Source organism: Dermacentor andersoni, chromosome 6 (genome assembly GCF_023375885.2).
Source record: "Dermacentor andersoni chromosome 6, qqDerAnde1_hic_scaffold, whole genome shotgun sequence".
Taxonomy (NCBI): Eukaryota; Metazoa; Arthropoda; class Arachnida; order Ixodida; family Ixodidae; genus Dermacentor; species Dermacentor andersoni.
In genome coordinates, this window is record NC_092819.1 from 130305911 (window position 1) to 130331467 (window position 25557).

General features: G+C 46.5%; 1 protein-coding gene across 1 annotated transcript in view; it reads right to left on the bottom strand.

The window, feature by feature from the left end:
- Positions 1–15851: 15851 nt before the first annotated feature.
- The window catches only part of LOC126523305 (uncharacterized), a 59636-nt gene continuing 49930 nt past the window's right edge, over positions 15852–25557 (bottom strand). Inside the window, exon 8 of the mRNA XM_055066899.2 lies at positions 15852–17970. Within this exon, the coding sequence (XP_054922874.1) occupies positions 17893–17970 (78 nt within the window). The 3' untranslated portion in view covers positions 15852–17892. The remainder of the gene's footprint in view (positions 17971–25557) is intronic.

Consider the following 25557-nt stretch of genomic DNA (forward strand, 5'->3'; position numbering starts at 1 on the left):
TTCCCCACCGACGCGACTACTAGTACACTACACCGCTTGTGTTCAGTCGAGTTCAGCCATCTGTCTCCACCTGCCACCACGAATGTTCTCCTGATCCCTTGTCCCCCCGTTTCTGACGGTGAGTACGTCGTATCCCTGCCCACTGACGTCGTTCTGTCGCGAAATATTGCGCTCCCGAACACCACAATCCGAATACTCGAGAGTTGTACTTGTCTACCCATCTCCAATGTTTGACTGTCAACGCGCGTGCTTCCCCGCAGCATTGCCCTGACGCGTACCGCGCCTTTATAAGAATTCCAGATTTCTTACTTTACCCCTGAAGCATCCCTCCCCAGCACCAGCGGGCTCTTGTCGACCTCTCTTTCGCCGGTTTCGCATGCTGACATTCGTAAAATGATTGTTCTTGATCTTCCTTCTGAGCAAACGGAAACTCTTCGCTGCCTTCTCTTTTCTTATAGAGATATTTTTTGTTTGGACCCCTGCCCTTTTTTACAGACATCTGTAGTCATCCATTGCATTAACACCGGTGATGCCAGCCCCATTCATAGGCGACCTTATCGCGTCCCCGCAGCGGAGCGGGCCATCGTACAGAAAGATGTGGACAAGACGACGGACAAGGACATTATTGAAACTCAGAGTAGTCCTTGGGCATCCCCGGTTCTCTTGGTAAAGGAAAAGGACATTTCTTGCAGCTTCTGCACTGAATACCGCCACCTGAGCAAGATTTAAAAAAAGATGCGGGCCCACTCACTCGTATACATGTTGCCCTTGATTGTTTCATGGATCACAATATTTCTCGTCATCTGATCAGCGTTCGGGTTATTGGCAGATTGTCGTAGATGAGATGGACGGTGAGAATACCCCCTTCTTCACAATAGACGGTCTTCAACAACTCAAAGTTATGCCCTTTGGTTTATGCAACGCCCCAGCGACATCCGAGCGCATGATTGACCCTCTTCTGCGCAGCTTGAAGTGGTCAACATGTCTATGTCATCTTGACTATGTGATTGCGTTTCAACCGACCTTTAATGGTCCCCCTGAGCACCTCGCTACCATCATTTTTGTCTTTTGCGGTGACGGCCTCCAGTTGAACTCTATGCCGCTTAGGTCACTGTGAAATTACTGCGTTCGGGCATCTCGTAAACATTGCAGGCGTACAACCTGACTCGGAGAAAGTTCGCACTGTGCGCACTTTTTCTTGTGCCATGTTGAGCAAAAGACGTGCAAAATTTCATCGGCTTATGCTCATATTTTCGTCACTTTGTTAAAAGATTTGCCGATGTCGCTCATCCTTCATCGACCTTCTCAAGAAGGATGCGTCTTTTTCTTGGGGACCACAGCAAGCCCAAGCCCTTGCTACCCTTACCGAGTGGCTTACAACTTCGCCGATTTTGTCTCATTTTGACACCTTGGCTCCCACTGAAGTACGCACAGACGCAAATGGTCATGGCCTCGGCGCCGTTCTCGCCCAGCGTCAGCGGGGTCAAGACTATGTCATCGCTGACGCCAGCCGCTTTTCTTCTGTACCCGAACCAAATCGCTCCATCGCTCCATCACTGAGCGTGAATGCATTCCGCTCGTATGAGTGGTCGCGAAGTTTCGACCGTACCTATTCGGTCGCAGTTTCTGCGTAGTAACTGATCACCACACCCATTGTTGGCTCTACTCTCTGAAGGATCCAACAGAACGCCTTGCTCATCGGCCATGGCGTCTGCAAGAATACACCTTCTCCGTCGTGTATAAATCAGGACATCTGCATCAAGACGCTGACTGCCTGTCCCGCCATACTGTGGATCAACCGGACGTCACACATCCTGAGTCAGAAATCTGCGTTCTGTCCACCTTCGACTTCCTCTAAGCCCTGCGCCCAGTGACCTTTCCTTCCGGATGGTATGTTCACCCTTTACGATGGGGCTTTATATCGTCGTTGCATTCACTCTGATGGACCCGAGCTCCTGCTAGTTATTCTAAGGCAGATCCGACTCGCCGTAATGCGGCAGCTACACTACGCTCCTACCTCTGGACATCTGGGTGTAACTCGACATTGGAATGCATCATGTAACCGCGCAAACGACAACGGACTAAGAAGGAAACACGCAGGACAGGCGCGGAACTTCAACTGAGATTTACTCCGGGAAAGCCAACATTTATACATGTATCATAATCACACTTGATAATCAACGGACAATTATCACTCGACATTGGCATGCGGGCGTGAGTGGCACAAATTTGCATGTAAATAATCCAACTCTTTATCACTCAGTGATACCGAAGAGCTGCTTACGCAGCTGCCAGATTGCATTTTTATCCAGTAAGCTTCACAGATTTCTCGGCTCAGTTGTGACGCGAACATCTTCAAGACATTAGTGTCGCGGAACCTAGGCGTGCAATTACGACAGTGGCGACAATGGTAAGCCAGTTTGCCACCCCCCGCCAATCCTTCTACCCCTGCGAGGTGCTCCTGCAGTATGACGTTTAGACACTATCTCGTCTGCCCTATGTAGCTGTTGCCACAAGAGAGGGGTATCTGGTACACTACCCCTATTCTGCGTGGGACGAACCTGTCAACGTGCTTGATACTGCATTCATTTCTTTTCTTCTTTCCCTGCACCATGTTGCACATGCCCGCCAGTTTCTTGGGCGCCGTAAAGACCACCGGGACTTCACATTTTTGAGCCACCCCTTTGAGGCGGTGAGAGATTTGGTGGCAGTACGGGATGACAACAGGTCTTCGGCGTTGCGGCTCTGCGCTTGGGCGGAGCGCTGATGGACCCCGCGCTTCCTTGTCAAGGGTTTTTAGCACCGAAGTTACCATCTCATACTGAAATCCTGTGCTGTGCAGTCTTTGCAGCTGTAAAAACACGCTATGTTGCATTTCATGCTGGCAGGCCTTATCGATGGCAGCATGCAGACAGTTTTTTTCAATTCCCCTTTTGACAAGCTTCGAATGATCAGACTGGTAGTTTAAAATACCTTTTTTGAGCGACGCTGATACCTCCAGCACCAACGGGATCCAGCAATAACAATGCAAATGTCCAGGAACTGCAGGCATCCATGCGAAGGCAACTCAAAAGTGAAACTCAACCCAAAGGCGCTCTAATGGAAAATTTCAAGGACACGGTTCACTGCAGTTGAACCTCCTCCCTCCGGTACCCCTTTCAAAAAAATGGCATAATCGTCAACATATCTAAAAATCTTAGCCGAGTAGGCTGTGTCAAGGCGTTCAGAAATTCGCTTGTCACAATATTATAAAATATGTCACTTAATAGAGGGGCAATACAGGAATCAATGCACACTCCGCGCTTTTGGACGAAGTTTTTCCTTCGAAATTAACAATGGTCGATGCCAGATAAAAACGAAGAATTTCTAAAAAGTCGTCCACACTTACGCCACATGCGTTCTGAAAGGCCACTGGGCCGTAGTCATCAATGGAATCCCTAATGGCGCCGCAAGGGATAACCTATAACATGGATGGGAAAATGGCGCCGCGGTAGCTCAATTGGTAGAGCATCGCACGCGATATGCGAAGGTTGTGGGATCGTTCCCCACCTGCGGCAAGTTGGTTTTTTCGTCCACTTTCATTTCCATTCATTTATCGTTTCTTTATTTCATTTACTAAGCACAAATAATTTCCCCTATGTTGTCCTTGGTGTCAGTGTTTGTTGGCTTCTTATGATATTACTAATAAAAATCGGGTCTCTCGGTTAATTGCCATTCTTCTCGTTGGTTTCAGAAGTTGTTTTAAGTAAGAATTGGAAGAGGGTCTCTTTCGCTAACTTCTCAAGTGCTGTTGATACTTCAATATTGGACTTGCCTTCATTTGGATATGATTCTTGTTCAAATGGTACTGCTGATGTTCATTGTTTATGGAATCGTTTTAAAGACCTTATAAAGAGTGCTTTGAACGACTGGTTCCATGAGTTGTAAGGAAATCGAAAGGAAATAATCCCTGGATTTCTTGGAAGACATTGCAGTTGCGAAGACGAATAAAACGGTTAAAAAATAAGCAACACAATTCCAGGACAGAAGCGATAACCTGCAGAGAATAACTGAACCTTCTTCTCAAGTCAAGTGCATCGGGTGACAAGGAACGCTATTATGAAAAGCAGCTTCCCGAGTTCGTATCGTCTTCTGCCGAGAAGTTCTCGAGTCTGATTTCCCCAAATATTGTGACCAGCTATGTTTTTGAAATGAATGGTGTATAAACTAGCGACTCTTTTGTTATTTCTAATGCATTCAATGATCGCTTTAAGTTGGTCTTCACTAAGGATAACGGAGTCCTCGAAATTTTTGATGTATCGTTTCCACCTATAAGTGACAATACGATTAGTGAGCAGGGAGTTTTTTAATTTACTTCTGGAACTTGATGCGAAAAAATCTCCTGGGCCGGATGGAATACAGAATGAGTTATTAAACTGTTATGTACAGTAGGTGTCAAAGTACCTGACAATTTATTTTATAGGTCATTCACTGAGGGTCGAGTTCCAGATTAATGGGGAAATGCCAGAGTCAATTAAGCCCTTTCAAAAGAGCGGAAATAGACATTGCGATACTAATTATCGCCGGATTTCCCAAATTGCAACATATGTCAAATTCTGAAATTTTTAGATAAGTACAACGTTTTTTCAAGTTCTCAACATGGAATCAGCAAAGGGTTTTCTATTTGCGCCCACTAACTGCTATACACGATTTCGCTAAAGCTATAAATTCCGGGAAACAGATTGATGCAATTTTTATAGATTTAGCAAAGCGTTTTGATAAAGTATCTCACAGTAAGCCATTCTTTAAATTAAATATTATGTCTAAAACATATATGCCTGTAAATTGAATTTCTGCTTATCTCTCAAATCAAAAACAATGCTTCCTTCAGTGATCACTGTTCTCAAACAGTACCAGTTTACTCTGGTGTCCCTCAAGGCTCTGTGCTCGGGCCCCTTTTGTTTTTTTCATTTGCAAATTATATAATACTTGACATACCCGATAAACGTCAATGTATATGCAGACGATCGCATCCTTTACTCGGAAATCGAAAGTCACCTACATCAAATTCGTTTGAACGAGGCACTTCAAAGGGTTATTCGTTGGTAAGATAAATGGCCAAATGTATGTAAATCTTGAAGACTGTTTTCATGAAAATATCCCATAAAAGCCACCCTCTTCATTTCACATATTCAGCTTGTAATGTTTTCCTGTTGAAAGTGGAACACTGCAAATATATTATTCTTTGGATTTCACATTGCCTTTGCCGGTCGAAACACATAAACGCAGTAATTAGCTCATCTAACCATAAACTATTCTGCCTGAGAAGAGCTCTCATACTTTCTGCTTCCGCTGTTCGCATTATTGCGTTTAGGGCGATTGTTCAACCAACTTTAGATTACGCATCTGTAATTTGGTACCCTTACACTCAAAAACATGTTAACCAAACTGAATAAATACAAAAGAGAGCGGTAAGATTTATTTACAACTTTGGGGGAACTTCGATCACATCTTTATTAGCAAAGGCCGACTTACCAACGCTAGCGCGAAGAAATCATATTTTGAGTTTGAAATTTTCGTTTCAGTTAGTCAAACATCATTATATGATAGACATATTGTACATACTTTCATTATCTAGAGGGTATGCCTCACGGCAGAGACACGCCGTGACAATAGCTCCTTTCTCCACCGGACTAACATTTTTAATTATTAGTGTTTTTCCTGGGATAATAACTCAATGGAATAATGTTACTAATGAAGTCGTTTCACAACCATACCTAAACGTTTCTGCTGTGCACCTCGAGCAGTGATTTGTCTCGCATGTTGTGCTATGTTTATTGTTCGTTTGGTTCCAGTGAAGCTGTGTTGCATTGCCAAAATATGGACTTCTCTTCCCTGCATCTTTTTTTTTTTTTGTTCTTACGACTGTTTGTCAATTTGCAAAACCCAACGAAACCCAATCCGCTCTGCTAAAACCCCAAGTCGGGATTGCAGTGTATATAAATAAATAAATAAATAAATAAATAAATAAATAAATAAATAAATTACTCCTCTGGGAAAAAGTTATAGCTACTGAGAAAGTGACGCCCTCTCAGTGCCCTCCGGTTAAGCCGTCATGGAGCTGACACTGAAAAAAATGTAGGAGGCTATGCTTAGGAAGCAGATGGAAACAAGGTCCCACTGCCTTCAGCAAGTGGGAAGGAAGGTACCCCTCCCTCCTTATATTTTGGAGCAAATTCGCAGAGTTGGTATCGCTTCGGTGGATGAGGGATCACCGGGAGATGAATCTTAAAGAAGTAGCGACATCTTGCGGGAAGAACTAACTTGCTATAGGTTTTGCAAGTCTTTCCTCTTGAAAAGAAGACATCAAAACACTTTTGTGTCGCGGTTGGCGCGTTAACGCCAGTAAATAGGTGGGATGCAATCGGTCATGGCAAGAAAAGATGTACACTTCGGTTGAACCCACCTTTGCAAGATGTCGTCCAGGACGCTGCTTCATTTAGCTTCGTTCTTTGAAGCCGCTGAGATACACAAGAACACGCTTTCTATCTAAGAGATCACCAATAAATTTAAATCAGGAGTGACAAAAAATGAAGGCATTGATAAACACATGCGCATTATTGACCACTTGCGCACAGTAGTTCACGTCAGTGCCAATGGAGTCGCCAGTGGTCTGCTCTTTTCCAGCGCCTGGCAAAAAACAAAAACAAAAAAACAAAAAAAGAAAGAAAAAGTCCACACCCAGACCGATTAGCGCAATCTATTGACTTATATATGGCACCGTCATCAATATACATCCGAAAGTGAAGTTAATTTTGTCCTATGCACCAAACGATATAATAAAGCAACCGATGCGTCGAGCCTGGAAAAATTAACTGGGAAATAAATAAATAAATAAATAAATAAATAAATAAATAAATAAATAAATAACCAAATAAATAAATAAATTGAAGTCAGCAATATTATCCGTACTTGGAGAAGCAGAGTGTGCCGTTCCTGCAAGAAGAAGAAGACGGTTGAGAAGCCATGCAAATCTTGGCCAATCCCTCGTAGAGCGTGCACGCCATAGAAGAAGGATATCTTATCCTATTCTATCGAGACTTTGGCGCTGTTCCCTGCCTTTGTCGGTTCGCTGACTACGACGGTGTCTGTTATATAAAAGGAGTAGATTCCAAACGCCCTTATTATATTTAGGGGAATTTGCTGGTTCCCTACAGCCCTGGATCTCCGCAGCCGTACCTTGCCTCCTGTTTCTGTGATGGCCGTGGACGAAGAGCAGCCGATTCCTTCCCAGCCTCCTACTGTATTCTGTCCCGGCACCGTTCGGCAACGCGACACTGCTTTCTTTAGCGGAGCCGACGACCAGGACGTGGAGGATTGGCTTGAATCATACGACCGGGTAAGCAAGCACAACAAATGGGACGACAAGCATAAGCTCAACAATGTCATATTGTCACGTGGTCGTGACGTCAAAGAACACAGTAGTAATATATTTTACTTGACTGACGTCGCCAATCAGTGGTTCCGAAAACCACGAGACTGACCTTGCCACCTGGTTGGCCTTCAGAACGAAACTCGTAGAGCTATTCGGTCGTCCAGCCGTTCGCAAGTTGCATGGTGAACAGCACCTGCGCGGCCGAGCTCAACAACGTGGCGAAACCTACACATGCTACATTGAAGGTGCCCTCGGCTTTTGCAAGCATGTCAACCCATCAATGACAGAGGCTGACAAGATCAAACACATATTCAAAGGTGTCGATGAAGATGCATTTCAGATGCTTGTCGCCAAGAACCCGCAAACGGTAGCCGACGTTATACAACTGGTGTCAGAGCTATGACGAGCTCCGGAAGCATCGCGACTCCACTCGCGGTTCCTGCTTGCCCGAAAAAAACTATTTTGGATTTCACACCTGCTGGTCTTGCGGGAGACTACTCCGTGTTGATTAACGAAATCAAGCAGTTCCTGGGCGAGCAGGTTGCCTGCCAGCTGTCCCTTGTGCCTTGTACCCTTGGTACTACCCCATCTACACTGCCGCCCTCGATACAGCGCGCCGTTCACGACGAAGTTTCTGAGTTTCTACCCTCAGCCCCTGGGCTACCGGTGACTGCTTCGCTCAACTACGTGGGATCCGTCGTCACGACTCTGCCTCCGTGCACCTACACCGAAGCCGTAGTCGCACCTCGGCCTGTACCCGTCGCCAACTCCCATGTGCACGCACGCACCTTTCTTGCGTCACCTAAACATGCGCACTAGTCTGTCCGTACCAGCTCACCCCCGGCGCCTCGTTCTCCAAACCTGTGGCGCTCCCCTGACAACCACCCCATACGTTACTCGTGCGACATCCCTGGCAACGTTGCGCGGTTTTGCCGCCGGCATGAATTTCTCTCTCCTGAATACTTACGACCAAATAACTATGGTTTTGCATCGACACCTGAGAATCCTCCATATGGCCCTCCTGGTGACTCCTTCTCTGAAACTCCTTCTCCTGCTGAATCCTTCTCCTACTGACTCCTCCTGCTGGACATTCAGCGCACGTCGGTCACCTTCACCACGTCGCCGTTTCCTTTCCCCAATGCTGCGACTTCCTCAGCCTGTCCCTGAGGAAAACTAGAAGCCACTGTTCCGGGGGCAAGAACTGCGCAGCTTTAGAACTCTTCAAGACCTTGTTTTTGCTCTTCCAATGTTGTTAATGTCTGCGTCGTAGAAGTTCCTGTTCTAACCCTTGTTGACACGGGGGTCGCTGTATCTGTAATGACCGAAAAACTTTGTCGTTAACTCCGAAAAGTAACTACGCCGCTTTCTGACTTTACATTGAGCAGTGCGAGCTCGCGACAAATCCGACCTTTCGCGGTGTGCACAACACGCGTCGTTATTCGGTATGTTTCGTACACCATCAAGTTTGTTGTGCTTTCGCAATGCTCCCACGATGTAATACTGGGCTCGGACTTCCTTTGCGCTCACCATGCCATCATCGGCTGTGCTCGCGCCGAATTCGAGTTCTTGCCGTTGTGTGACCTTGCTTTCGTCGACTCGCCGCTTCTGCCTGCAAAAGTCTTTGTTGCCGTTGACACTGCGATACCTCTTTCTCATCCACTCTGGTATCTCTTTCTTGTGACGTCCATACTGGCTCAACCGTACATTTTACTCCTCCTGAAACCGCTGTCCATCGCAAGTGCTTTATGATTCCCTTTGCCGTACTGATAATTGACGACACTACCACTGCCATCTATGTTTCCAATCTGTTTCCCTACCCCTCTACTTTACTGCGGGGTGAGGTCCTTGGCAGTGTTGATGAACTCGATTCCTTTTCTGCATACGTCGTTCCTGACCCACCGTCTTCTCTTCAGATTGGCGCCATTGATGCTTCCGTTCTACCCTCTCCACCATCCTTCACTGACGCCCTTTTTCGATGCGCCGACGCCCATCTTACGCAGCAGCAACGCGCACAGCTCATCTCCTTACTTGAACACTTTCGTGCCGGCTTCGATTACTCACAAGCCTCTTTGGATCGTATTACAACCGTAGCTCACCATATCTACTCTGACCTCCAAGCTCCTTTACGTCAGCGCCCATATCGTGTGTCAGCTTCTGAGCGGCGCATCATCGCAGACCAAGTTGACGACATGCTTCAGCTCGGTGTCATACAGCCCACAAATAGCCCATTGGTCTCGCCGGTTGTTCTCGTAAACAAAAAGGACGGCTCAATGAAGTTAGGCGTTTACTACCGCCGACTGAACAGCATCACGCGCAAGGACGTCTATCCACTGCCTCGCAAAGATGACGCCTTGGACTGCTTACAAGGAGCCGAATTCTGTTCTTCGTTGGACCTCCGGCTACTGGCTCCGGCTACTGCCAAGTCCCGATGGCTGAATCCGACAGCCTAAAACAGCCTTTGTTACTCCCGATGGTTTATATGAATTCAGTGTGATGCCATTCGGGCTCTGTAACGAGCCTGCCGCTTTTGATCGCGTGATCGGTGACATCCTCCGCGGCCTCAAGCGGCAGACGTGCCTATGTTACCTGAACGATATTGTGATCGTTTCGCATGATTTTAAGAGACACATCAAACGCCTAGAAGCTGTGCTCACTTGCCTCAGTTCTGCTGGTCTACAACTAAATTTAAAGAAATGTTGCTTTGGTGCTCGGAAGCTGCATATTCTAGCCATGTCGTCTCTTGAGATGACATCCTTCCGAATCCAACAAAACTGTGTGCCGGTTCCGAGTTCGCTAAACTGACCGCAATGAAAGAACTTCACAGCTTCCTCGGCCTTTTTTCATATTTTCGTCCTTTCATTCATAACTTTGCCTCCATCATAGCACCTTTGAGTGAGCTTCTCTGCAGCAGCCGCGACATTTCGGCAGGGTCACCAGCATGTGAGGATGAATTCGCCACACTGCGCCACCTACTTACGTCATCTCCGATCCTGCGACATTTCGACCCATTTGCCCACACCTAGCGGGGTTGGCCTCGGTGCAGTGCTTGCCCAGAGTAAACCTGGGTATCACGAGTACGTCGTTGCTTACGCCAGCCGTGCGCTCACTAAAGCCGAGGCCAATTATTCGGTTACGGAAAAAGAATGCCTAGCCATCATATGGGCCATAGGAAAGTTTTGCCCTTAGCTTTACGACCGCCTATTCTACGTGGTTACAGATCATCATGCGTTACGTTGGCATTCCTCCTTGAAAGACCCATCTGGTCGACTCGCCCGTTGGGCATTACGGCTCCAGGAGTACGACATTCGCGTCATTTACCGGTCGGGGCGCAAACATTCTGATGTGGATGCTCTGTCCAGCTCACCTCTTCCACCTGGTGTTGTGACCCCGCCTCCATACGACGTGTCCTCCTCAGCCATCACCGACATGCTTCAGAAGCAAGGGAAAGACCTTTGGCTTTCTTCCGTTACCAACTTGTTAGTTCAACCCGCACTGCATCCTGTCACGCGAGAAATGCGCCGTCAAGCGCCCCACTTCATTCTTCGCGACGGTTCGCTATACCATCGCAACTATCTTTCCGATGGACGCAAGTAGCTCTTGGTAATTCCCCGTCATCTGCGCTCTGACATATGCTCCGCCTTCAACGCTGACCCACGGTGCCTACTTTCTGGAGTATTGAAAACTTACACCTGCTTTCGCCTCCGCTACTATTGGCGCGGAATGTACCGCTTCGTTGGCCGCTACAACCGTTCTGGTCTCGCTTGCCAGCGCCGTAAGGAGCCTCCCTGCCTTTCGACCGCTCCTCTGCAGCCGTTGCCTTGTCCTGCGCGCCCTTTTAACCGCGTCGGCATCGACTTGTACGGTCCTCTTCCCATTAATCCTGCTAGCAACCGCTGGGTAACCGCTGCCATCGACCATATCAAGTGATACGCAGAGACTTCGCCGTTGCCATCTGCACCGGCAAGTGACGTTGCCTCCATTTTGGAACACATCATTTTACGGCATGGTGCACCAGGTGAGCTGCTTAGCGACCGAGGGCGTGTCGTTCTGTCGGACGTTGTCGAAGCGGTTCTGAAGCAGTGCCACGTTGTTCACCGAACTACCACTGCCTAGCATCCTCAAACGAACGGTTTGGCAGAAAGATTTAATCGAACATTGAGCGAAATGCTGGCAACGTACGTCGCTTCCGACCACTCAAATTGGTACTGTGTTCTTCCCTTTCTCACGTACGCCCATAATACAGCTACGCAGACCACCGCTGGATTCTCTCCATACCTTTTACTTTACGGAGATGAGCCCTCGTGAATGCTAGACACCATCCTTCCATACAATCCTGACGGTGAATGAGTCTGTCAAGCCGCTAAATACGCTGAAGGGTGTCACCAGATTGCTCGCTCTCACCACTGCTGATCAGTAATACCAGGAACACCATCGCGCTGTCTCGAAGGCTCCATTGTCTTATACCTCCGACTCACTAGTATAGTTCCCGGGTCCCGTTAACCAGCTCCGGCGAGTCGACGAAACTTGTTTCAAAGTGCCGCGGTCCTTACCGTGTTGTCAAGCAAACTTCACCGGTGAATTACGAGCCGCTGAGCCGTCTTCAGATCAACGACGCCGCGCGCTTGAGATCGTGCATATAGACAGGTTAAAGCCCTACTATGACCCTGCTGACGTGTCCTGTCCCTCAGTCGCCAGGATGGCTCTTTTCCGGACGGCAAGTGAAGTATGAAGCATATTATCGATACTTCGAGAATCAGATTAGTGTGCCGCTCATGCAAGAAGATGACGGTTAAGAAGCTCGAGGCTTATGTGCTGTTCTCTGCCTTTGTCGGTTCGCTGACTACGACAGTGTCTGTTATATAAAAGAAGCAGATTCTAAACGCCTCCATTATAAAACAAACAAACAAACAAACAAACAAACAAACAAACAAACAAACAAACAAACAAACAAAGAAAGAAACAAACAAATAAATAAATAAATAAATAAATAAATAAATAAAGCGAACATGTACTCTCAGCGGAGAAAGTCTTAACCAATTATGGTTGAAAGGGCCAAATAAAGCAACTCACTTTAATATGGCAGAAATGGATGCATGGATACAACTTTCTTGTACGTCCGGCAAGGTTTAACGCGACCTGGGCTCAGGTCTCCCACGGGGGAACGTCAAGGCCCTGCCTCAACGCCGCCTCACGGGCTTGCTGGACTGCCCACGTCTGGATTCCGAGGTCTGAGCTGCGAAGAGCGGCGGCTCACCTCGACGACAGGGTCTCCGGAGTAACTGCCACCCCTCCTATAACTACATTGCACTCCCACAGCATGTGTTTGAGTGTTGCTGGTCCTTCCTGGCACAATTTGCACGTGTCGTCCTGATGCTTATCTGGAAAGATACGTTTCAGACGGAATGGATTAGGGAATGTGTTCGTCTGGAGTTGTCGCCAGGCGACGGCTTGCCTCCTGTTCAATTTGGGACTCCGCTGTGGGCATATCCTTCTGGCGTCCAAATATTCACTGGCTATGTCGTTGTATCTGGTGAGCCTGTCCCGTTCTGCTCGAGAAGCGTTCGCTATCGTACGAGAGGCGTTGCCCTGTTCGGCGCGGCGGGTCATGTCTCGCGCCGTCCGGTGCTCTGTCTCGTTTAGGTTCGGGAGCGCGTCGCCTTCCGTGGTGACGTGCGCGGGGAACCATATGATCCTCGAGCTCGTGGTTTTGGATCTGCCCGCTTTGGCAGAAAGAGCCAAACAAATCAAATCGCTTTATTAAAAGAATGAATTGAATGTTTGACGTTTGTTGGCGCAAGGTCCAGGTATGGCCGAAGAGTGCAATGCTAGATTAAAAGAATGATGCACTCAAAGGCGCATATAGCTTTTTTTTTTTTTGCTGCGATGATATAGGCATTTGTTCTTTCGTTGCCTAATACCGTAGAGGATTCAGAGCCGGTGCTTTGACACATTTACGGTGGTATCAGATTATCCAGAGGTGATATTACTTGCACGAGAAATCTTCACTAATTACATTCGATATTATTTACTATCGACCGTTTTCCATAGGCGCCGCCGTTTGATCACGTGGCGACGCGTCCATTGCTTGCTTCAGCTGCCTCCGTTGCCTCTGTGTTTACATTGCATGCACACGACGCCGGCGCTGCTCAGCAAACCTCTGTATTGGCGGATATCGTAGACGGTGACTGGGTGGACGACACGAACCTTTGGTCACAGCTTCAGAGGACATGTAAGCGCTTTCTAAGCTTATTAAGCCTTGTGCAAACGGTGCGAGCAGCGTATAGGGAGCTGCTACTAGAAGCGTGGCTAGAAATGTATTCCAAGCTGTCCGAACTTTTAGCTTCTGAGTTAAATCAGGATTATAGCGTATTTTGCTCTTCGTTCTTATTGCGATAGCAATTATATGAACACTCTAGGCGCGTTTTTGCCATCGGCGTCAGCGTCGGCATCACCGTTACCGCCGCCGTCGCCGTGAGGTTCCGCATAAAGCCCAAGGTCGATAAAATCGTCGCTGCACGCCGTATGCTGTATGTGTGAGCGAAAGCGCACGAAGGAGAACCGGCGAACGCGGCTCTATCGCTCTATCTCCAGTGCGCGAGCGAGGAAGGCCTGCCGGAAGCGCGCCCTATCTTCTCGCGCGCGAGGGCGTGGCGAGGGAGAGGGGGTGTTTTCCGGCGGCTGCTGCGTAGGGCCCGGCCGTGCGGCCGTACTGTCTTGAAAGCGATCCGCAGACATGGCCTAAGTGCGCGCCCGCGCGGGCCTCATCGATCTGCGATGTTTGCAGAGTGCGCGTAGTGCCGGTGACTTCGCATGCGCTGCGTATTCGACGTATCGTTCGCGTTGAAGTGACATATTCACAAGGTCAATTGGTTTGCTGCCTGTTGCCGCGCTTACACACTCCAGCGTTTTTACAGCTTGTTTGCGAGGTCATCGGGTGAGATGAGTTTGTTTGCCTGTGCGCACGTGATACCATAGTTGGTAATTTACTTAGTATGCCTATGTTTGCAACTTTATACGGTCAATAAAACTACTGTCTTTACTCAGTATAGTTGTCCACTAATTTGCTGTTGCAGTCGACGCTTCGCCTTTCGGGCGAAACTGCGACTTTATTTGTCAATTGCTTCGACGCAGTGGCCTGTCATGTTTCTGAATCGGTAAGTTTTTGCTGTGCGATCACTATCCGATTGTTTATTTTCTGCCTGATCGCTTGCGAGCGTGCTCAGTTGCGGTAGATTTGTTGTTGCCGCGCACAGTTAAGGCTTGGCACGTAGATGTTCTGTACTGTGCAACAACTTGCAGCAAATACCTAACATCGCTAGTCACTGGCCTAAATCTTTGGGCCGTTACGAAACGTCCAGCTTCGAACATTCATATGCTGTCAGTGTACTGGTCACTCGTGCGTCAGCGCAGTGGTTCCATGCACTTATTTTTGATACGTGGGCAATAGAGTGGGTGTAAGTTTGATTGTGTGTTGGGGTGGATGTGTGTCATAAACGTGCGGGAAACTTACTATACCAGGAAACGGCGCTACTCCCTTTGTCACTGCGGAAGGAGTACTACTCACTATTGCTAAAGTTCCGGAGCTGAAGTCGTTACCCTAGAGGTGAGCGGTACATCGCTGGCGGATGAATAAATTTTTTATCCCCGACAAAAACCATTCATCGCGAAGGGCCGGCAGCACATGCAGTACTTGCGTAGCAGTGGTCTGTGAACTTGGCCACACAGGTTCGTTTCATTCCTTAAAATGCCAATCATATTTGCAGCCGACTACTGCACAAATGTTCCCTCTTCCCTTCCGCACTTTGCAGCATGAATGGAGTGCAGTGCGTTAGCGTTCACCCAGTTGCATTCCAGACAGCTTATCACACCGTAGCAGTGTAGAAGCGGTAATGGTTTCACATTCACCTAAGCCAACGTGCGGTCCGCCGCCGGTAGCACCATCTCATTTATCCAAGGCAAATTACGAACTGTAGCCGGTTAGTTTTCAAGGCATATCCATATGGAACGAATTTTGAGCGTATCACGGCTTTCAGGTATGCGCCGTCAAATTAGCGTTAAATAGCACTGTTGTTAATTCCACTTACTTTTTAACACGATACGGTTTTATACATTGAAACACAAAAGCGAACGGAATGCCCACGGACTTCATCGCACACTTGAAAATTAATTTCAAGTGTACATGCTTTGCAGACTCCAATTTGTAAATTGCGAGACGTGCCGCGAGGTTAATCAGAGAGTAAATTCGTGAATTTTCGTTAATTATCTGAGTATGTGTTTCGATTTGTCGTGCAATTTTTCTCCACCTCAAGCACTAGTGAATTATGCTGTTTGCGACAATTCCTATGCTATCTGCCACAAATTCTGTAAAGCTTAAAAAACGATGGCCCGGTATATTGGCACGTAGCAGTGACGGCGAAAAAAGGACAGCAGCCAAAACTGTCAATAGCTTAAACAACATTTTATTGGGCGAAACTGTGCCCACAAAAGCAAGTTGCACTCAAAGCGCAATGATAACGGCGAACACAGTCGGCGATCGTCTAAAATCTGATCTGTCGGTCAAGCGCATCGGCTTTTATGCATGAATCATCGAAGTTTCCATATTAATCGCAGGTGTCCGCGTGTCTTCCAGAAAGTACTACGCAATTCGCGTCGCGCATACAGTCAGAACACACAAGCTTCAGCGCATAGAAGTAACGTTAACATTCCAGTAAGTTTCAATCATTCAGGCGCGTCGTGCACTGAGTGATAACTTCAAGTTGTCAGTGTGTTAAATGCAGTCCCCAAGAAAATGTTAAATAAGTACACGTGTCAATATACACGCCATTCTCGGTCTATGCGTGCTGTCCTGTGCCGAGCTATTCTGCAAGACAGCGGCAGCCACCGCAAGCAAATTTCGGCACTGTTCGCAGAGAAAGTTTCGCTCTGATATGCGACACCATTCGGCAGAGGCAATGAAGTTCTGACCGTCCGACAGGCCTCGGAAACGCATCGCCGAATTGCGGTAGCGGGCGACGACAGCGAAGAATCGCGGAGCCATATTTCGGGCTGTCGCCTAATCCGCGTATATACCGGCCGGCGGACAGGACCGGGACGGGCAGCGGGAGAAGAACAGCGTTACGAAAGCGACAAAGCCGCGACGCCGAACGCGGTCACGCGGCGTCGGTTCCACATCGCGATCGTAGGACGCGGTCCAGCGGGCCTGGTGGTCCCCGCGAATTACGTAACGCTGAGCCCACGGACTCATATTTGTCAGCTGGCCGCCATATTTCGAGTCAGGAAGCTTTATTTACTCGATTTATCTATTTTTTTTTCGACGAGACGGCGTGATATAGGGAGAAAAGGTGGCTTATACCGCGGCCTCATCGATAGTAAATCCATTTGGCAATATGGTGGCTCGGTTCGCTGGGCGACGTAAATGAAAGTGCGTATACGTCGTAGCGGATGTGAAAACAGAGAGGGATTACGAGCAGCTCCGCCAACCTAGGAGCTGAGATACGCGGCTTCCGATTCGTTTAGCCCTCTCTGCGCGCCACAGCTTTCTTCAACGGCCGCCCGAATCTCTAAATAAGAAAGAAAGAAAAAGAAATAAAAAGAACCCTTTACAGAGGGGAATAAAGGTGATCATCATAGCGAGGAGACCCCGGCAAGGGATATGGTGGTGCCTTGAGAGAATATTGGAAATGAGCCACATTGAGGACTTGTAAAGACAAAAGCGTGCAGTTTAGCGCAAATAAGCTCTTCGGAGTTACGGCGCATGTCTTATTTTGCGCAAACACATTGCTCCAAAGTGCAATTTTTATTAACTTTAGCAGAAATTAGACGTACTGTATACGGCGTATATCATATGCGCGCACAGAAATTTGGACAATAGGACCTAAGATCAATACGCCATATGTTCGTGTGGCGACACGATAACTGTTAAAGAGCGTGAGAGACACGTTAAACTCCGGTTGATGCTATTGGGGGATCGGCAAAAACAACTACGATATTAGGAATATGAGTTTTTGGATTCGCTCACTACGGCTTCACTACGAACTTTGCAGCGAGACGTTCGGTCACGCAAAGAGCTGTATTTGTGTCGCAAGCAGCTCACTTTTGCCAGCTGCGCTATAAACGTACTAAGTTGTTTCTGTATGAACGGCACAACACGAGTACTAAACTAACAAAAAAGGAACGACTGAATAGTACAGCTTCGTGGGAAGTACGACGTATGTACTTTACGCCTTTTAGCGGGCTAACGTCGATGTTGGGGAGTGATCGAGAAATCTCACGGACAGAGATTTGCCACCGAGCAGAAGGCTCAGCTTTATAAGTGGTAAATCGTGTTCAAGCAACCAATGGCGGATCGGACGAACGGGCGAAGTGAGTTAAAAGAAAAGCAACAAAAAAAAAGGGGGGGGAAAGGGAAAAAGGAAAAGGCAAGCAGCGATGCCACGCCCACAGAGATCCTTTTCAGGTGGCCGCGCAGCGCGTCCAGATCACTCCTGGAGCACGTAGTTGTAAGGCGCGTTGTGGAGATCCCTGTAGAAGCCGATGTACACGAACAGCACGTACGCCTGCACCAATGTGCGCACACACACACAAAAAAGAAAAGCACAAGAAAATTTCGCAGATAGACGCCGATCCGAGCAACTGATACATCAAAGACAGCGAACCCATACGAGCGTCTTCTCATCTCATTCGGGAGCACTCTATAGGGGCTCTGTTTGCTGAATGCTCTCAAGAGACGGTTCATACGCAGGAGGCGTTGCAGAACGCATGCTGTCAGCCTTTCACTGCCGCAGCCGTGGAAACTCCTAGCTGGCCTCTAACTTGAAGCCGGTGAAATGCGACGTGAAATAAAAAGAAGTTCGGCTTACTGACTAAAATAAAAAATAAAAAGGTGCGAATATGTCGTAATCTGTTCTAATGGGGCGTATACGGACGAGGCAACTTTCATTTTGTGAAAATTACTCGTCAGAGCAAAAAAGAAAAAATGTACGACTGTGGCTATTCTTTGATTAACATTTAATACTGAATACGCCGCTGCACGTCCGCAGCCTTCGGCGCTGCACGAAAGGGCTGTCAATCTCCCCTAAACTGCGTCGCTGTAAAAAGAGAAAGAAAAAGTTACGCTGTTAGCAATATGAGTACGTCTGAAGAAGACTGTTACTGGCCAGCGTGCGAGGGCGTTGCGCGAATGGGGTTCGTGGTGCAAATCAACCACTCGCTGAGTGACTATAAACCCGTCTACAGTACCACTGCATGTGCGCCGCCATCTTAGAACACGTGACCGCGCCGCCGCTGAGCCCCTTCTAGCTTTCCCTTCCCGATGACGACGTGCTGAGTTAATGCAGAAAAAGGGACGTTTTCGCTTTCTGATTGAATCACTATTCGCGCGCGATGCCACGCATTCAAATGAAAGCGCTGCAGGAACGTTACTGGTTTTGATAACTTACGCTAGGCCTTATTTTATCTTTCTCTCGGTGAGTGAAGGCAGTACCGTGTGCGTCCTCCGATGACGGATTTACTCAATGAGCGCGTTCTTATTTTTCGTCTATCTATACGTACTTCGCGTAGCATCAAATAGCTCTTGCCGCCTCAGTACTATGTCATCCGTCGTGACAATCGTTATATTCCAGTAATCTGTCGATAACATTGCTCTCAGTGCCAGTAAAATGTATCTTTTGTTTTTACTGCCTCTCGCAAGCATCGGTTCTTTTCAATATTTAATAGGTAGTCTCCGGAGATGCATAAGCAGCGAGCACAGTCAGAGCTATATATACATGAAGTTCCGGCCACTGAGCTATGATATTGTTTATTAGCTTATCGGTCACCGAGTTAGGCATACTGATAAAAAAGGCAATAGCAGTAATAAAACATTTATCTCCCAATCTACCTTGGTGTTCTGAGCGTCAAAAAAAAGTGCAGTCAGTTAAGGACATTTTATTATGCTTTACATGCTCAGAGGAAATTTTCCAGTGAATAGATAGAGAGATAATATTTAATGGCAGAAAGGTGGCACCTCCTTTTTAATCCAGGCACGTGCCAGAACATAGGAACACGTGCTAACAGGGGGGATGTTCTCGGTTTATCATCATCACTGCATGTGTCCTCCACAGCGATTACGCATATGTAAGAGCCTTTTCTGGTTGTGTCCTTTTGTCAAAGAAACGCGTATTACCGGACGTCAAAGCTTCGTTAAGACACAAGACAGTGCGACGATATCAAAAGTGAACAAAAGGACACTCAAATGTCCTTCGTTAAATCAAGGTAAAAGCTGCTGATACCGCCATTCATATCAGAGCTAAAAATGTTTTTTCGATGATTAGTAGCCTAATCTGTAAAAAAGGGAAAGAAAAATCCAGCAGAACTTCTCTCACGATGTATGTAGGTGTTAATGTGATTCACATTGAAGCAATGTAGTGACACACCGTATTTCCAGCGCAGGTATTTGTCATGTGTGAGGCGTGTGTGAAGCCGGGCTCCTCTTTCACGAAGTCCGTGCTTGGCGCACATGTATATACATATTCAGGCTGAATATTAAATTAAATCAAATTACGGGGTTTTACGTGCCTAAACCACGATCTGATTATGAGGCACGCCGTAGTGGGGGACTCCGGAATAATTTAGACCACCTGGGGTTCTTTAACGTGCACCTAAATCTAAGTACTCGGGTGTTTTCGCATATTGCCCGCCTCGAAATGCGGCCGCCTGGTCGGGATTCGATGCCTGTCTTAACATGTATGACGTGGGTTCGATCACCTCTCCCCCACCCCTTCCCAGAAGCAGATAAATTTTCTATCATAATTTTTTGCTACTAAATAGTGGCGCATACCTAAGGGCACATAACTTGGGATTCAAGTTGGCGACGAAGAGCTTCAGTGAAGAGCAGTACACAACTCCTGGAACATACTCTCTGACCCATGTTGGCCCGACGGTTGACTTTAAACGTCCTTTTTTCAGCGCAGCAGCCGCGTCATTGGCATAGCCAGGGGGTCGACTCGCCCACCTCTTGAAATTTTCTGGCAAACCCCCCTTCCCCCTCCCTTTCCTGCGGAACAGAAAGTTTCAGGAGGCGGGCTTCTAAAGAGTGACATGTATGAAAGGGGGAGGTTGAATGTGAAAGCAAGTCGAGGTCGAGCGGCGGTACGATGGGAGGGGAGGAGAGTTTGTCACGGGGGCATTTCCCTCTCCCATGCACACACACAAAACGTCCCAGCAGTCGCGCAAGGAACAAACAGACGAAAGGTTCTGCTTACCACACGCCCGCGTAGGCTCGCCTCCGATTACGGAAAAAGGGACTAGATTTGTGCTCGTTGGAAGAAAGAAATATCGCTGGTCGCACTGTCGATGGCTGACGCGTGAACATTGGCCAGAAAGGAGGATAGTGCAATAAAGAGGCAACTAAATTGGAGAAAGCACATGGTGGGGATCAGCAAAGTACAGAGGGCCTATTTATATTAACTACAGCAATTACAATAGTGAATATCAGAGCAATTTACCCAGACATTTCGCCTCCCATGCAGGGTACACACAATCTAATGAGCATGAGTAGGGCGAGGAAACAATTAAGAAAGCCAACTTCAAGAGGCGGAAGCCGACGGCCTACTGTATCTAATAAGATTCCAGAAATTTTAGGGCGCCTTGCCTTCGTCGGCGGACGGTGTCGAGGCGTTTTCGACGTGAACACACAAGTTCATCCGTGTCGTTGCTTACTTGAGGCGCGTATGCTTATGACAGGCACATAGTGATTACGAAAGCGGAGAGAGAGAAAAAAAAACTTTATTGAACGGAAAATCGACAAGCATGCAATAAGCTGTCTGCAGCAACTGCACTTTTCTCTTTGTTGAAAGAATGAGGACATTGTTTTCCTCCGAAGAACGAGCAGCCGTTGCTTTGTGCCTGTCACCAGTTGCGCCTACAAAGTGCACCCTGGGAATATTCCAGCATTAAATTTCTGGAAAGATGGTTCCCGACCCCACACCTAGCAGCCAAGGAAATGCATTGTTGCGAGTCAAGTGCACTTTACAACACCGAAACCTATAAGACTGAGTGGTGGGATTCGGAGTGGTAAAGGCGAATGTGCTCAACGGTAAGAATACATTGTTCCGCTAGTCTGTGGACGAGAATATCGTGGTTAGAAAATACATCTCTCGCGCATGCACAGAATATACCTGCGAAGGGTGGGCCTGGAGGGGTTACGTTGTTCACTATAGGTTTGTGAACGCCGCTGCTTATATAAACGCTTGGAGAAACAAACAGCGCTAAACAAAAGGACACAAAACAGTGCGATGTCTTGCTTTCGTCATATACCAACTAGGTCGTCAACATGCGTTATATAAAGGCATCAATTTGTAAACGAAATGTTATAGCCTTTCTTAAATATCATCATTTTTAAAGATAGCATAGGGATGACAGTGTGACTTGATGCGAAGTGGCTGCACGTCTTAGCAATGAAAATCTTTTGTCAGAAGTTAAGCAAAGTGTTCTTTCGGCAATGCAGCCACTTCGCATAAAGAATATGTGTATTATATATATATATATATATATATATATATATATATATATATATATATATATATATATATATATATATATATATATATATATATATATATATATATATATATATATATATATATAGAGAGAGAGAGAGAGAGAGAGAGATGTGAATGAGTGGGAAGGAATGGTAACGGCCGGTGGAAAATACCCCCCAAAATAAATTGATGATTAAGCCATTGAGCCTCATACACTGTACCCAATTGTACCCAGTGACTCAAGTTCGCGTGAAGACGGTTAGGTACGTAGTCCGAAAGGGACGCATTGTCACCGTATGAAGCATTCTAAGAATGCTAATAAGGTTATTACTAATTCATCGATGACGAACGATCATGCATCTGCTAAAGGGAATTACCTTCATAACACGCAAACTCGCATTTCCCCTTATCGCTACTTATCACTACTGCAGCATACACCGATATCACGTAGTATCAGAGGTTAATTTTTCAGATGCGCCATGCCACGTCTTGCTTCATGTGTGAAGTATGTTATCCTATACACTCAACAGCGTTACCACTGACCCAGTCTCCTTTTGCAGCGATTCAAGCATTCGGCTGCACTCGGAAGAAGGCGTCAGAAGCGGCGACCCCCTTTCTTACGCACTCCACAAACTAACCGCTATAAACGGCCCACGCCGCCAATAGCTGGGATATCGAAGAACGATGCGAGAACTGCACTGAGTATTGGGGCAAGAAACATACAAACACGAAGGAGCACACACGCATGCAATGCTCTGTGCTTGTTGTATACACGTCACTGCTCCATCATCTTCGTGTGTTTTATTTATTTATTTATTTATTTATTTATTTATTTATGGTACCCTCAAGGCCCGAAGGCATTACAGAGGGGAGTGGGAAAACGGGAAGTATAACAATAAAGTACGGAAAATAAACAATGCAGTGTGTTAGTAATTACTAATTATACAATACTATGTAATATCTTGCCCAATATTTGTGAGTACGACAGACAATGTAAACAAAGTAGCCTCTTGATAATTCCTGTTATTACAATGTTAACCAGTGTCGTCCTTAGTCGCCTGTAAGTACGGCAATTCCTAATTATACAATGTTAGCTAAAGCCTTACGAAACAGTTTGTTGTCGACAATAGATACAATTTCACAGGGAAGGTGGTTCCACTGCCGTGATGATCTGGGAAAGAAAGATTGACTGAAAGTGTTAGTGTTGCCTGTTTGAAGTCCGACCTTATGGTGATGATCGATGCGGCTCGATAGGTAATGAGGCTGAGAAATGAAGTTACTGTGAAGGGAGGAATGGTAATAAAATTTGTGAAACAGTGTCAAACGTGCTATTGTTCTACGAGATGCAAGGGATGGAAGAGATAGATAGTCCTTCATTGATGTTACGCTAGCGGTACGGTTATAATTTGAAAATATGAATCGGACTGAGTTATTTTGGACAAGCTCGAGTGAAGAAATAAGGTTTTCATGGTATGGGTCCCACACAGCTGCAGCGTATTCTAATTTAGGACGCACTAATGACTGGTAAAGTAGTAATTTTAAGGGTGATGGAGCTTTGGAAAACTTGTGGCGTAAGTAACCGAGCATGCTATTAGCTTTACTTATTATGTACTGAGTGTGAATGTTCCAGGCTAGTTTTGCTGTTATATGAACTCCTAAGTATTTATATGAGTTAACGGGTTCTAGAAGAATATTATTTAGATAGTAAGTAGGAAGAGTACTTGTGTTCCTCTGCACGCGCATAACTTTACATTTATTAATACTAAGTTCCATAAGCCAAGCGTTACACCAATCAATCACATAGTCCAAGTCAGACTGAAGAGCATTAGTGTCGTAGTTAGTAATTATTTCACGATATATCACGCAATCGTCAGCAAACAAGTGAATGTGAGATGTCAATGAAGAAGGTAGGTCATTAATATAAATCAGGAAATGTAGGGGCCCTAGTACTGAGCCCTGAGGCACACCAGAACGAACCTCAGTCAATGATGAATCATAATTATTCGCAGTAACAAATTGATGACGGTTAGTAAGAAAACACTCAATCCATTTCAGCAGGTTACTGTCAAGGCTTAAAAGACTCAGCTTGAATAGGAGCAGTTTGTGGCAAACCTTGTCGAATGTTTTGCTAAAGTCTAAAAATACACAGTCGGCACAGGAGGCGCGGTCTAAAATGCAGTGTAATCTATGAGTGAAAGATATTAGTTGGGCTTCACATGAGAATGTTTTGCGAAAACTATGTTGAGCAGAGGTGAAAAATGTGTTCGAGTCAAGAAAGTTAACGAGATTAGTAAATATAACATGTTCAAGAAGTTTGCAACAGGTGCTGGTAAGCGAAATTGGGCGGTAATTCAGGGGTGAGCTTTTGTTACCAGACTTATGCAACGTTATATCGTAATACGTACTTAGCGCAGCTCTCACGAAACAAAGTCGGCCGATTTGTGTTTTTTTTCTTCCGAGACGTTCACTTATTGTATTTCCCACATATACTTCACACGTAAAACGTAAATTGGCTGCACACGTTTGGAAAATCCACGCGACTATATTAGCTATTGCGCTGTTGGAGCATGCGTTAGGGGGCGTGGTTATTCGACAACGCATAGCACTCCTTGACAGTCCCTTACATACCGCAGGCACGACAATGATGACACTGAGGGCTCTCTCTTAATAATGCACGTCCTAACAGCACGACGAAGCTGAATAGTTCCGCTTACTAGCTATAGCAAGTATTGGCAAAAAATATTGGTAAAACATTAGGCAACAAGAGCTTGCTGGAGCAATGCACCGCCCGTTTCAAAGGGGACGCTCATAGCATCCATCTATCCCTCCATCCAAAATCTAGGAGGTGCTTTGAATCGAATCTCCTTTATGAAGACAAATAAGTGTTTTATGGAATACTAGCTACAGAAAATGTTTGCGTCGGCACGCGACAAGAACATCTTTTTTTCTTCTTTTCGTTACAATATCCTGTACGTGTGTCGTCGTAGCAGCGGTTTCGTCTAACTAATGCTTTTAAACTCGGTGCTTGTTGTTGGATTGCTTCGTGCGATGAAGCACACGTTTCACAAGCACTGCTTGCTTCGTGAGATCCTCGCACTTCGTTGATGTCATGGTGGCACAGTTGCCTGAAGTTGGCGTCAGCTCTTCAGAACGCAACGTCGCAGGCTAGAAACCGGTTGGCGCTCATCATGCCGTCGATAAAATTATAATTGCCGGGATGAGGTACTACGTCGAGCGATTACGGTGACGCGTTGAGTGCAGAAGGCGAATGCCGAAATCAATAAAAGTTCATTTTACTCATCACCTATGCATACTGATGACGAAAACCTCTCCCAGCAGTCTCTGAATAGCCCTGTATTAGGCCAGCTGAGATGGTCCTAGGCTAGCTAATTTCCTACTCTAATCACACGATCCAGTTCTTTTCCATTCACGACTGCTCGTCTCTTGTCTTGCCACGCTCTCTCAACCGACTCTGCTTCTTAAGCCTAATAGTAACTACAACTACAGCCGTTTGATGTTTGAGCCATACCGCACTCTTTCCGCCACGGAGCGTTACGCCTATAATTCTTGACTTAATTGCCCACGTTATTCGCAAGCTTCGTGGCAAGCTTCTTTTATATACTC